Genomic DNA, 12,407 nt, shown 5'->3' with positions numbered 1-12,407 from the left:
AGTGTACTCCCACCAACAGCAAAGCCTCACTCCTACTTGTCATATTTCTTCAACGACAGCCTAACCACCATCAAACACCAAGGCAAGTAATTAGGGTTTCCTCAGGATTGCGAATGGCCAGCGAAGCACACCGAATGTGGAGCATCACCCGACCTTAATGGGAGCAATATTCTCCACCTTGCGTTATCTTGAATTTGGAAGCCAGTTCTTCATTCTACCTATTGGCAGTAGAATAGCATTTTAAGCTCCTTGGGCCTCCCTCATATTGCTTGTATTACCCTACCTTACGTGCAGCGATGTTAAAATTCAATTTATTTTTATCCCACTGGTCCGTTCCCATCTGTGCACACAGAGACACCGAAGTTCACATCTAATCCCCTTCAACATTCGAGGGTAGGCAAGAGGAGGAAAGGGAAGACAGATTAGAAAAAGGTAAAAGGATTCCAGGAACATAAAACGCAGGGGAGAAATTGAACCTGACAAAGGGGCATTCAATGCTGACTCATGCACTGCATTTGTAGGGGCACCAAAGCAACAGCTGTTGCTTTGGTTCCTTTCTACCTCTTCCTTCATTTCTCCGCCACTTACGCCTCCTCCTCTTCAAAATTTTATGTCTGTAGCTTGCAGTCAACCTAGATTCAAGTAGTTAAATTGCCCTCCTTCGGGAAATTACCAAGCGGGTATTTTTTTTCCCACCGATTCCACGTAATTCATGGAAAAAATTCACCGATTTGGCTGTCAAATGCACATCTAAAATGGTAGATCCAGGTACCTGATGATCATAAATCGGATTGGCAAGCAGTGGATATCCCCTATCTTCAACCCTGCATAATGTAGCAGATGTTTTCACTGCCTGTCCATGAAACATGATCCACCTCTATGCTTCATGTTTATTTTAGCTTTTTATTTTTATACCTCGTGAGGATATCGACTTTCTCCCTTTTTCCAAAACTTGATTTTATAAGCATATTTTGCAAGAATTACCATGTGGTGTGTCTGAATGTGCCATGTGACTCCATCTGCCTGGAAAGCCTGGCTGTCCTTACAGTCTGGTGACAGTTGTCACCCTGCTGTAATGTCTGTGAAGCTTACACGCAACTACAAAATAGAACTGCGTATGGCGTACCAGCTGCGCTCAGTATAGAGAGGACTCCTTTCTCTCTCTCCAGATTTGTCTCTACAAGCGCATTGGGAGGTTGGAAAGTGACAAAGTGAGGACTTAAAATGTCCAAACACATGCTGTGACTAGGTAACCGTTGAACCGACTCCTCAATACAAAGAGCCCAAGTACCTGGAGAATTTGGGGGAGAGTTGAATGGGCGGGCTAAATTAAACCTTTCTACGCACGCTTAAACAATTGTCTACACCAGTTCTTCACTTTCTGTGAAGCGGGTCTCCAATTGGCCAAATCCTTATCCAAAATATTTACGATCCCATGATTGGTTGAATTGTAAAGGCCTAATACAATAAACCATCAGTGGTGAAGAAAATATGAAGGAGAATAGAGAAATTTATGACCACCGTAATGTTTGACATTTACAATCTGTGAAATTTTTTTGCAAGCTATTTTAAACTTAAAATATAAAGCCAACAGCCCCACCCACTTACCATAGCCAAAAAAATTGACCATTTGTTTTAAGAAAACTGAGACCTTTTTTGGATAACTGAAATATCCCTTATGAAAATGAGTAAAAACCTCTTCAGAAATCATTATTACTGTTTTTTGGCCCCCTCGCCCACTTCTTTTTCTCTCTCTCGAATTTCTGGAGTGAATAAACCTAGCTCAGGTTACTTGTAATTCACATTCTACTAGCGACGATGTGGTCTCTCATAAGTTGCTTTCCAGCTTTGATCACCCTGTTGGAGTTGGGGAAGAGAATACAAAAGAAGTGACCAGCAGATGCATATCTCAGGAGACTTCATCGAAGAGTGGTCTACGCATACTCTACTACGAAAATTACTGAGTCTCTTCCCTGTGGTGAAAAAACAAAGTTGATTAAGAAGAAAATCACTTACTTCGAAAGGCGATTATTCGGATCCGCAAACACCTTTGCAATACTGGCCTGCCTTTCGGCAAGACTTCCCAATCCAGACTGGGTCATCGATAGTGGAGGAGTACCAGGTCCAAAATCCTTTGGCTTTTTGGCACGGGAAGAGAAGCTAACACGAAGAAATCGCTAAAAAGACATTCACTACTATAATATCGAAAGTTAGATGTTTGAATGCTATTGGTGGCTTCTCTCCTGATGAATCAGAACCTGGTGTGTAAATGAAGAATGAGGTAGTGAAATTATTGTGAAATTATTTCTAAATGGAGCATTTTACGGTTGAAAATCGGCCGCCCTATCCACTAAAACGTGTTTCGATATTTTCATTAAACGCATTTCCTGCTTGTAATGAATTTTATGGACTCAAACGTAATTTTTTCCTTAAAAAGTGCTAATATTAAGTCTATCTTTCTATTATTCTTCCATAATATAAATACTTGTTGCTTTTGCCCTCAAAAATGACAAATCACAAGTTGAATAGCTCGTTTCTTACCGAATTCGGTTTGTGATTAGCCAGTTGCTGACCAATCAGAAACCTGGATCAAGTGCTGCTTGTATTTGATTGGAGAAGACACTAATCAATGGCTCACTTAGACTACTCATTTTAAATATTTCCTTTTTATGAGAAAATTACTTTTGGAATAAACTGAATTTCGCCACCTATTTTTACTAAGAAAAAAGGCTCTTTTCACACTTTCACTAAAGGTGAACCCATTCACTAGACATTGACTGCTCGAAGCAATTACATTTCCAACTATCCAGCTTTAAACTATTGCCAATAATTGGCTAATTTATCCAGCTGTTGGAATTTGTGGGTAAACTCAATCATTTTAAAAAAATCTTACCAAAAACCCACCAGTGGGTTTCGTTTCCCTCGTAGAAGCACTTCGAATGATGGATTGATTCCTTGTAGTAGCTGACGCACCATCATTTGCAATCGTCGAACCCAAAGTAGACGTCTCTGACTCATAGGCTTTATCACCTGAAGGTCTTTCACAATTTCTATTATTTTTCCATCCACCAGCACCAACCGCACCTCCTTCATTTGCCTTGTTAGCCGATGCAGAACGGACTAGGGAATTTCTTGATGTATTTTTACGTTGCCAGAACCATGGAGAAGTCTTTGATTTGGAGTTATTTTCACCAGAAGGAGGACTTAAGAGCGTAGACGTCTTTGTAATGTGTAGGGAGCTACTCATTGCACTTTCGTTGTGATTTAGCTGGGTAGAAGATCGTGTGGTAAATGTGGAATTGTTGGCATGGATGGTGGAAGACCTTGCACGAATCAGATTTGCCGATATTGTTGTGGTTTTGGTGGATGTCTGTTGGCAAACTATGGATTTGGATGCAGTGATGCTGGTGCCTCGACCATGACTGGAAGCCTTCGGCATCTGGACAAGAAGCGAGAAAAGCGATTCATTTACGTCCCCCTAAATTAAGCCACTTCAGAAGTTCAACTTTGTCAACTACTGCTCGGGAATATGGCTGTCTTAGCAGCTGCAGGGAAGGAAATAAACTATTAGTTTGGGTACATTTTCGCAAAATATTAAAGCCTTTCTGTTTAACTTCTTAGAGATCTCGTGTGTAGCTTGTGGGATGCGAGGTATTGCAGTCTTGTAGGAGTAGGAGTACGGACTTCTTTTGACCGCTTGACCAGTTCTGGTAATTTTTGAAGAAAACGGCAGAGATGCAAATGAAGGTTTCACGCATAAACTTCGAGTTACATGGAGAAGATGGATTTTGAGTGCCTTTGTTGGGTCTGTAGCAAGAAATTTACATTCCACAGACCATCACATTCTAACGCTAAAGTACAAGAGCCACTTCCTGTCAGGAGGTTGAGTCATCAAGCAATTCACAAACATCGTGTTTTTATGAGGCGAAAGGAGCAGAGGATAACAAACTGCCATCTATTAATGCGTGTGGGCGGAATTTATTTGATTGGCCCCCCCCCGCCCCCTTTACGTTGAACATGACGGGAAATTCCTATCTGATGCGTGATTATCGCATTACTTACTTTTCATGCCAAAATCGACGCATAATTAGTCCTTGTTAATGAAGAATGGAGGATTGTTCGCCATCAAATCCGACTGTTTCCGGAGGTCAGGGTTTACTACCGCATACTGTACCTTCGCCAAATGCTACAAACATTTGACGAATTTGTAAAAGCAAGTAGGCTTGAATCACTTCCACCAGGTCCAATCGACACTTGTTGGCAAGGGAGTAGAAATAAGGGAACACAATGAAGAGCACGGTGCCACCGGTAGGCTGACACATATCTCAACTTCACAACAATTTGCTACTGCTAGCTGGACTGAAAACAACAAGAGCATGATCCAGTCTTTGTTCTTCGATTTGCTGACTTAATGAACACCTCCAAGGTCAGAACTTAGCGCGATGATCACATGATCAAACGTTCGTATCACCAATCCAAATATGATATAGTAGTTGGACTCCTTAAAAATGTCCAAATTTACTTGTAGGGCCAAAAAAATGGTACTGTTCTTGCATTGGTGGATTGTCCTAGCCACTTTTTGGTAAATATTGAGACCCCATGTTTTTCGTTATTGCGAGGAAACAGGGAGACGTCTAAGCATCCGTGATGGTTAACCCACCCCAGAAGCAGGTCATTCTAGCCACTTGTTTAAATGACAGTTTTGTTTTGTGCTTCTAAACATATTACTAACATGTCACAGTCTAAAACAAGAACTAGTTCGCATTCGATCCGACTCTGGACATTAATTTCCGATCGGGCAGGCCGTCAAATAGGTGAAGGGTGCAGTTACAAACATTATTTTCGGTTAAATAAGCAAATAAGTCCTCATTTTCTACCGGATGATTAAGAAATTGGGAACAATTGCAGAACCCACGCGCGAACGTCTTTAAATTTACTTTTTATTTATTTAAACAATATATATATATCCTCCAATCGCATACGGGCCCGTCATAGTGCTGCAGAATCAGTTGGCCCGGTGTTTGGACATCTCCTTGCCATTTTTTCCCGTATTTCAAGCCAAACGGAACAGCTTTTGTCTTCGTTAGCCTAGATTCGAGTAAATGTTGTGTCGACCATTTCTGCCTTCTGTCAGCCCAAAAAGAATGCAATTTTGCAAACTAAAATAGGCGACTAATTTCACAAAACAAATGGCATGACTTTTTGACTGCTTTCGCGGCAAAAAATCTTAACTACATTCACACCTGTAACCTTTAATTAAAACATACCCCACGTTGTTAAGGCTTAGTTAAATCAGTTCGCCCGGTAAATGTAAAGTAAAAAAATACTGATTCTAGAGGGGAAAACAATTGTCCTACATCATTGACAATTTATTTTAAGTAATCTATGAAGCACCGTGCTGATCGTGTGCAAAGATAGCGGGCAGATCGCGACATCAGATTAGGTAATTGATTGGGCGCGTTATTTGCAGCTTGTAAGAGGGAGGATCGCTACTGGTTCGTTGGCACCCAAATTCTGCATAGCGTGAGCGACAAGGGCCTTGGCTATGAGGTTGAGTGATTTGTTAAACAGGTCATGCAGATAATATTGACTTACAAATATCTTTAAAATACTGCAAAAATACTACAGGTGATGGAATTCATGCGATTTTCGGCACGGCAGTTGCTTGTATACACCCACCACTAGGCGTAAATTGGAGTCGGCTCATCGGTGCAGCACTCTTAGTCGGGTCATCTACTTTATTTTAAACTCATATTTGTCGAATATCAGTCGAATCTGGGGGGTGGGATTGGAGTTTTACTGTGCAGCATTTGTTGAATAAGCATTTCGAGGTGATGCGGTATGCGATACCAGGGTGCATCACTCTGCAATGGTTAAATTATTGCATTCTGGTGATATTGCGTTTAAAGGTGCATTACTTTCAGAAAGCCGCCCTAAATATTTCTAGTACCGTAGAACTACACAGCTGTTGACAGATTAGTTCGGGAGTAACGAGTTATCCCAACTGGACAAGTCTTGGTGGAAGCCAATCAAATAGATCCCAATCACATATATGGAAAGCTAACCAAACTTCTGATGGGAAATGGCATCTCCGATTAGCCCCAGATGAGTCGCTACCCAAATTCACACTTATGCAACACCTATTTTCTCCCGGAAGAATGTGCAGAACCATTATTTCTGGATAGAAAAGGGTTTGATAAACAACTCCTTCGTTTCAAACGGGATCCGATCTTTATTAACTGCACCGGGAAAAAAATATACCGGAAATCATCAGATTACTGGCATGAACAAAGCACCTTGAAGCCAACTGTATCTGAAAAAAGAATCGGAGCAATTAGCACGCTCACCTCCAGCGTCACTTATGTGTGACGCTCCAGTTTTCTCATCTGCCTTAACGCTTCCAAATGTGCGACATGTGTTTTTCATCATTTTTTGATAAATGGTTGCAACAAACTACGTCGTGAATAGATTAGACAGAAAAAGTAAATGTAGAATGATCTTGGCTAGAGGATGGACGATTTGCCTCCGAGATGCTCTTACAGAACGTGTTAACAGAAACAAAGGGAATCCATTAATACAAAATCCCGATCACTGCTGCCCAACAGGGATTTATTTAGGATTTTAAAACTATCAAATTTTTATATTACAAATTCACAAGTTATAAACACTTTAAAATTCACGTATCTGACTTGGGTCCTTAAATCTGTCAAAATAAAAGACAATGATTTGTTTATTAAATCGTCTCAAACGAAAAAATATATACCACTTTGGCATTACTCAGAGTTCCAATTACCAGTCAATGGGGAAATTTTAAAGAAGGAAAAAAGTAATTCCATTTTCAGTACATCGATTGGTCAGTAAGGCGGACCAAGGGGGTAAAGGAACCAACCTTATTTTAATGACTTTGCGTACACGAAGAGGTAGTAATCCACCAGCAGTTGAGTAGTCCTAAATGCCTTTTTCCACTGGAAGGCGACACCACCAGATCCCTTGGCCTGCTGTGTGCCTGCAAGCCAGCGATAGCCACCTGGCCAAAATGAGGGTGTCCACTTTCAAACAGTGCGCTCGCGAACGTGCGTGCGTGTGCGTGTCGCGTTCAGGCGTGACTAATACTGCCACTCGCCGATTGGTCCAGAGGGCGTAAGTTTTCTGAGGGTAGGCCAGCCGGCACCCCAAGGTTTTGACTTCTAGTAGGCAGTGGAGACCTTTACTATGTAAACACGTCTCTCTACAGCTGAATCATTTGCTGAGGTCAGATTCTGATGCATGTAAATGAACTTCTCTAGCCTGCGCATGGCTTACTTAATAGGCTTTTTCTTAATAGGTGCAAGATAATAAACTGTTTATTTATTTCGTGCAAAAGAGGTGAAAAGATCGTGTTTTTAACAGTTGTTTTTATGACAACGTACCCGTTCTGGAAGGTGGAATATGGCTGGGCCTATCCTAATAGCCGAAAGGTCTCGTTATTATCATAACCTAGTTGCTCAAGTCTTTCCAAAAATCGTGGCAAGGAGGGATGCCTATTAGTATGGAAAAAGATTACTAGGCTGTAGATATGGTCGCGGCACCATGACACCAAGATGGTGGTTTAAAACAGGGGGGTCTAAAAGTCCGCTTCGTTAAGTACATCACGAAAACAAGCCTTAATCGGCCTTTCGACCATTAATTTTATCATAAACTGCAAAAGTGATCAAATGACAAGCTTAAACACGACCAACCTCTGCTGCTACTGCACCTCCTCTCCCGCTAGCATTTATTTCAGTTAAACTTTCATGAAAGCTCTACATGGTTTTCTTTTTAAAACAGACAAATTTTTACGAGTGGTTGTAGCAGCCTCATCATGATGACAAGCAAAAAGATCATTTTTCCTTGCCTTGTCAAGCGTAGAAGTCTCTTAGTTGAAGAAGTGAGCGTTGAAAATTTGTGCAGTTTGATTTACCAGTCATACCGGGACTTGGAGTTCATTCTTTTAGTACAAACCGAACTTATCGCTCCCTACAGTATATTGGCTCACTGCATACCTCAGTACATACCCCCATCTTATTGTACTTTGACAATATATTATCAGCGCCGTATTCTTCCTAAAGATAACCCATCAATCCTCCAAAATGTCATTCACTTCACCAAAAAGAAGGAGCTCACCCTTGCAATAATCAGGCAAGACGAAGTGGAGTGCAGTCAGCACTCCACTGGTGATAGGGGAGTAGCTATGACAACGCGACAGCTCCTGAAAGTTTTTGACTTCCGTTGTAGAATTGAACAGAATGGTCAAAGGACCTAGACTATAAATGCCACAAAAGGTACAAAATAATGAATTAAGTGTCTACGCCAAATTAGTTGGGCATATATATATGATGAAGTAATGACAACACAAAGAGGTCTGCAATGTCACTGGAAGCATAATATCCCAAATGAAGTCCACTGGGGGTGGGGAGCTTGTTTAGAAAGTACGTATAGGGACCAGAGGAACTTATTCAAGAAGTAAATTTTCCGTACAGAATGCGTTGCATAAGAACTTTTGCAGAAAATCAAAAAACAACAATTCAGGATATCATTTTCAGGATTGTTGATCAATCATTTGTGCCTCCAGGAAAAAAGATGGCCGGCTGGCTAGCTGGCTGTATGGATGAATGGGTAGATGGAAGGACAAGGCGAGGAACTAAATTCGGGAGGTTTCGTAAAAGGGATAATTAAATTTTGAGGTATATTTGCCTCAGAGCTGCTTTATTCTTCTGGTCGTTTATTGTCAAAATCTCCATTCAACTCTAGGTTTAAACTTCACTTTATCAAGCATTCCATTCATGGGAGCATAGAACCGAACCCCAGCCGCCCTTTATCTCCCTACCTCCAACTTCCATTTCGTAATGCGATTAGATGGTTATCAAATAATGATATCATAAAAAATATGTCAGTCCTCTGGTGAATACGGAGGATAAGGTTGGATAGACATCTTTGTACTCTTCACAGGAAAAGGTGGCTCTGTTAAGCATGAGTTAGGTGGGCTTGTGATGTCCTTTTAAAATCCCATTCCAGGCTCCTTCTGGAGGTAAGTGAGAAGTTCTTCCTACACACTTACAAGATATATTAATTCCAGTAGGCTGATCCCAAGAGCACTTGTTGTTTGGCTTTCAACAGGTGAATAATTACGTCTTTAGTGTATCAAACACATGCACACACTTCACAAAGCATGTATAGTCTTCTGAGAATGAAGTGGTCCATGGCCTAAAGGTATAGTGCCGGGGAGGGGATTACTTGGTGACAACCACCGAAACACTAATTAGCTTAAAAAAATTTGGAGTACAAAAGCCAATTCTGTCCGTCGACCATTCAACAAGTAACCCTCTTTCAAACGGCACACTTATTGAATACTTGAAAGTGGTGAGGAACAAATTGAAAGACTTCGATGCTCACCGGGCAAAGTGTATTTTTTCACTTTTCTGTCTACGCAGGTGAATTATTTCACCATTACTCACATTGGACATGACTGAAAGTGTTTAGCATTTTATTCTTTCGAAGCATCATGCATCGTCAAAGGCATAGACAGTTGGCTTTGACCTCTAAATTGTGGCACCGCAGAACCAACCGTCTCCAAAGGCTCCACACCACAGGAGCCTCCTGTAGCTATGGAGGAAAAGCTCGACTCACGTCAGCGGAAATCTTCTGCATGCGACTTTAGAGTGACAGGAAAATTGAAGGGGGCCCAATGAAGGGAACCCATTCCCACCTCCACCCCAATACTAATGGACTTAGGCATATCTAGGCCTTGCAATACATGCACATGGACAAGGGTGTGATGTTGACAAGCCTTTTCTGTGGACAGTAGGCCAGTACAGCAGCCATTGGTCGGTGGATGGCTGTATTTTTGAGAATTTCCGATAAAATGAAGTAACTTGCTGTCATGTTGGTGTCTCATTTGTGCATTTTAACGAGACCGTACAGATTGCGGCAGGGAGTCGTCCATTTAGCATCGATGACTCTTGTGACACTGATAGGTGGTCTTCGTTGTAGAGAATGACAAGTCTGACGTGTCAAGAAAAAGGCAACAATCTGATTCGGTAGTGTTCGACCACATTGTAGGATGGATAAGCTTGGAAAGAATTTTAACTGAGTCCATAAAAGGGAAGATATGCAGTTGGTTGATGTGACATAAATTTCTAACAATGATGCCACGTCGGTGGTGATCAAGGCCAATGGAAGCAGCTTAAATAACTGTATTGGCAGGCAGTCGGAGTACCGTTATCTTGATGCACTGGTCTTTTGTAGTTTGACGACCCATTAACCAATGTCTCACCCATCTCTTCATCTTAAGTCCAAGCACACGTTTCGGATTCATTCCTCAACTCTTTTCTTCGCATCTGCTTGTCTAAGACTCATTTATCATCCTTCTCTGGTTTTCAGCTCTAATCTGTTAAAAATTTTTTAAGTTTCAATTATTCAACATTCTTGATCAACACCTAAGCTCCCTGTTGTCCATCCATCCTTTGGTTATCAATCAATGTCCGATTCACCAACTACTTTTGCCTTGACTCATTCATTCATCTTTGATCAAGTCACTTGCCCCTGATCCATTTGAACATTATCCAACCCATCTATCGGTAATACACTCCTCCTAAATGCAATCATTTATCCTGGATTGCTGTTACCCTTAATGGATTTATCCGACCATATTTAAACCAGCTTTTAACTTTTCTACCCATCGTAAATCACTGCACTTACAGTCCACCCATTTCCAATTCCTCTGTTCAATCATCAGAGATTCACAAAAAGCATGATAACGAAATGAACCTCCACATCCAAATTTGGCAACCGTCTCAACTTGAGCCAAGGTCATTCAATCCACTTCTACGTCAAAAATATCATTTTAGAGTCCGCTGTATTTACACTTGCAGGGATATCTGATACCGGCACTAGCAGGGCTTTGTTAAAAAACTCCACATCAGAGATGTGGTACACTACTTTTCGGCTTCGCTTGAATATGGGTCACCCTGTTAAAGCTCCTCATGTTCATGAACCCGACCCAAATGGTGGAGTGGATCCAGTGCATTAAAACATGATCTGTGCCTAGTTGTTGACAGGTATGTTCACGTGTATCATGTTGCAGGCTAGACAAACTGACAACCTAAATTTTTACACAGGGAGTCATCATAACTGGTCCGATACTATTCTAAACAAACGGTAACGGGAATGGTGTGGTGCAATTATAATGCATATATGTGTTCCTTCACCTTTTAAAACATCTAGCTCCATGCTCCCAATAAAGACAAAGACAATAAAATCTGCCTCTTTAAAAAATGTCAATGGCATCTAATGGTAAATTTGGGTCACAATCCTTCCTGTAAATCCGAAAATGTCACCCAGGGGTTTTAGACGTTCAGCCATGAAAGCATGCCACAGGGCATTTGTGTATCTTTCAATTAAAACATCGGGGTTTAGCTTTCAGCCCAGCCTAATGCAACGACGATCTGTAAAACACACGCCATGGTTTGTTAAACGTGAAGATGTGTCTCAGTCCAAACTTGAGGAAATCTTTATCGCTACCTATTTTTAGCCTTGAAAAAATGGCGTTTGTTTCACCTGTTTGCTTGATGAACACAGCTGCAAAAGCTCCTCCCCTAATTTGCGATTCTTAAAAAGGGAACTATTTTGGAGGGGAAGGGCATGCACCGCCTTGGTGATACCATCTCACCCTTATCATCCTTCTCCAATAGGCCTCAGATGGTGCTTCTTCAACCGTCTTATTCTCTTTAAATTTGAAAGGCATAAAATTTTAAGTAAAACTCGTCCAGAAAGGGTTGTATAAATGAGAGCTGATTTTATTAAAGGGGGGGCAAGCCAAGAAATCTGGGAAAATGGAGACTTTATTTCCCAGTGGCCATCTTCGGGAATTCAATACTTCATCAGCTTAAAAAATCCATCTCGTTCTGCTTTAAACATGTACAAAGAATATTTTACTCCATCAGTAAAAGGTAGCCCTCTGCTATTATTGTTTAGCGAAGCCAATTAAACAGAAGCCTCTATTGGAGAATCACATAGAAGTAGATCTGTTCCTAGAAAAAGGTAAAAAGCATGAAGCTTGAGTTATAATTAAAAACATAATCGGGCACATCAAATTAAGTTGAAGGGCTGTGGGATGAGTGAGCTTAAAGGAGCTTAAAATGCTATTCTACTGCCAATAGGTAGAATGAAGAACTGGCAATCAGGAGGGCCTTCCAAATTCAAGATAACGCAAGGTGGAGAATATTGCTCCCATTAAGGTCGGGTGATGCTCCACATTCGGTGTGCTTCGCTGGCCATTCGCAATCCTGAGGAAACCCTAATTACTTGCCTTGGTGTTTGATGGTGGTTAGGCTGTCGTTGAAGAAATATGACAAGTAGGAGTGAGGCTTTGCTGTTGGTGGGAGTACACC

General features: G+C 41.2%; 1 protein-coding gene across 1 annotated transcript in view; it reads right to left on the bottom strand. All coding sequences in view use genetic code 11, as the record gives it.

The window, feature by feature from the left end:
- Positions 1 to 7,295, bottom strand: part of EGR_05973 (Ras GTPase-activating protein SynGAP) — a gene marked incomplete at both ends in the record, with an annotated part of 27,749 nt that extends 20,454 nt beyond the window's left edge. The window contains 5 exons of the mRNA XM_024495222.1: positions 2,017 to 2,177; positions 2,894 to 3,439; positions 6,915 to 7,027; positions 7,074 to 7,149; positions 7,206 to 7,295. Of these exons, the coding sequence (XP_024350441.1) occupies positions 2,017 to 2,177; positions 2,894 to 3,439; positions 6,915 to 7,027; positions 7,074 to 7,149; positions 7,206 to 7,295 (986 nt within the window). The remainder of the gene's footprint in view (positions 1 to 2,016; positions 2,178 to 2,893; positions 3,440 to 6,914; positions 7,028 to 7,073; positions 7,150 to 7,205) is intronic.
- Positions 7,296 to 12,407: the final 5,112 nt, after the last annotated feature.

Source organism: Echinococcus granulosus (assembly GCF_000524195.1).
Source record: "Echinococcus granulosus chromosome Unknown EG_S00048, whole genome shotgun sequence".
NCBI classification, from domain to species: Eukaryota; Metazoa; Platyhelminthes; class Cestoda; order Cyclophyllidea; family Taeniidae; genus Echinococcus; species Echinococcus granulosus.
Note: the sequence above shows the minus strand (reverse complement) of the source record. Positions and strands in the feature narration are given on the sequence as shown.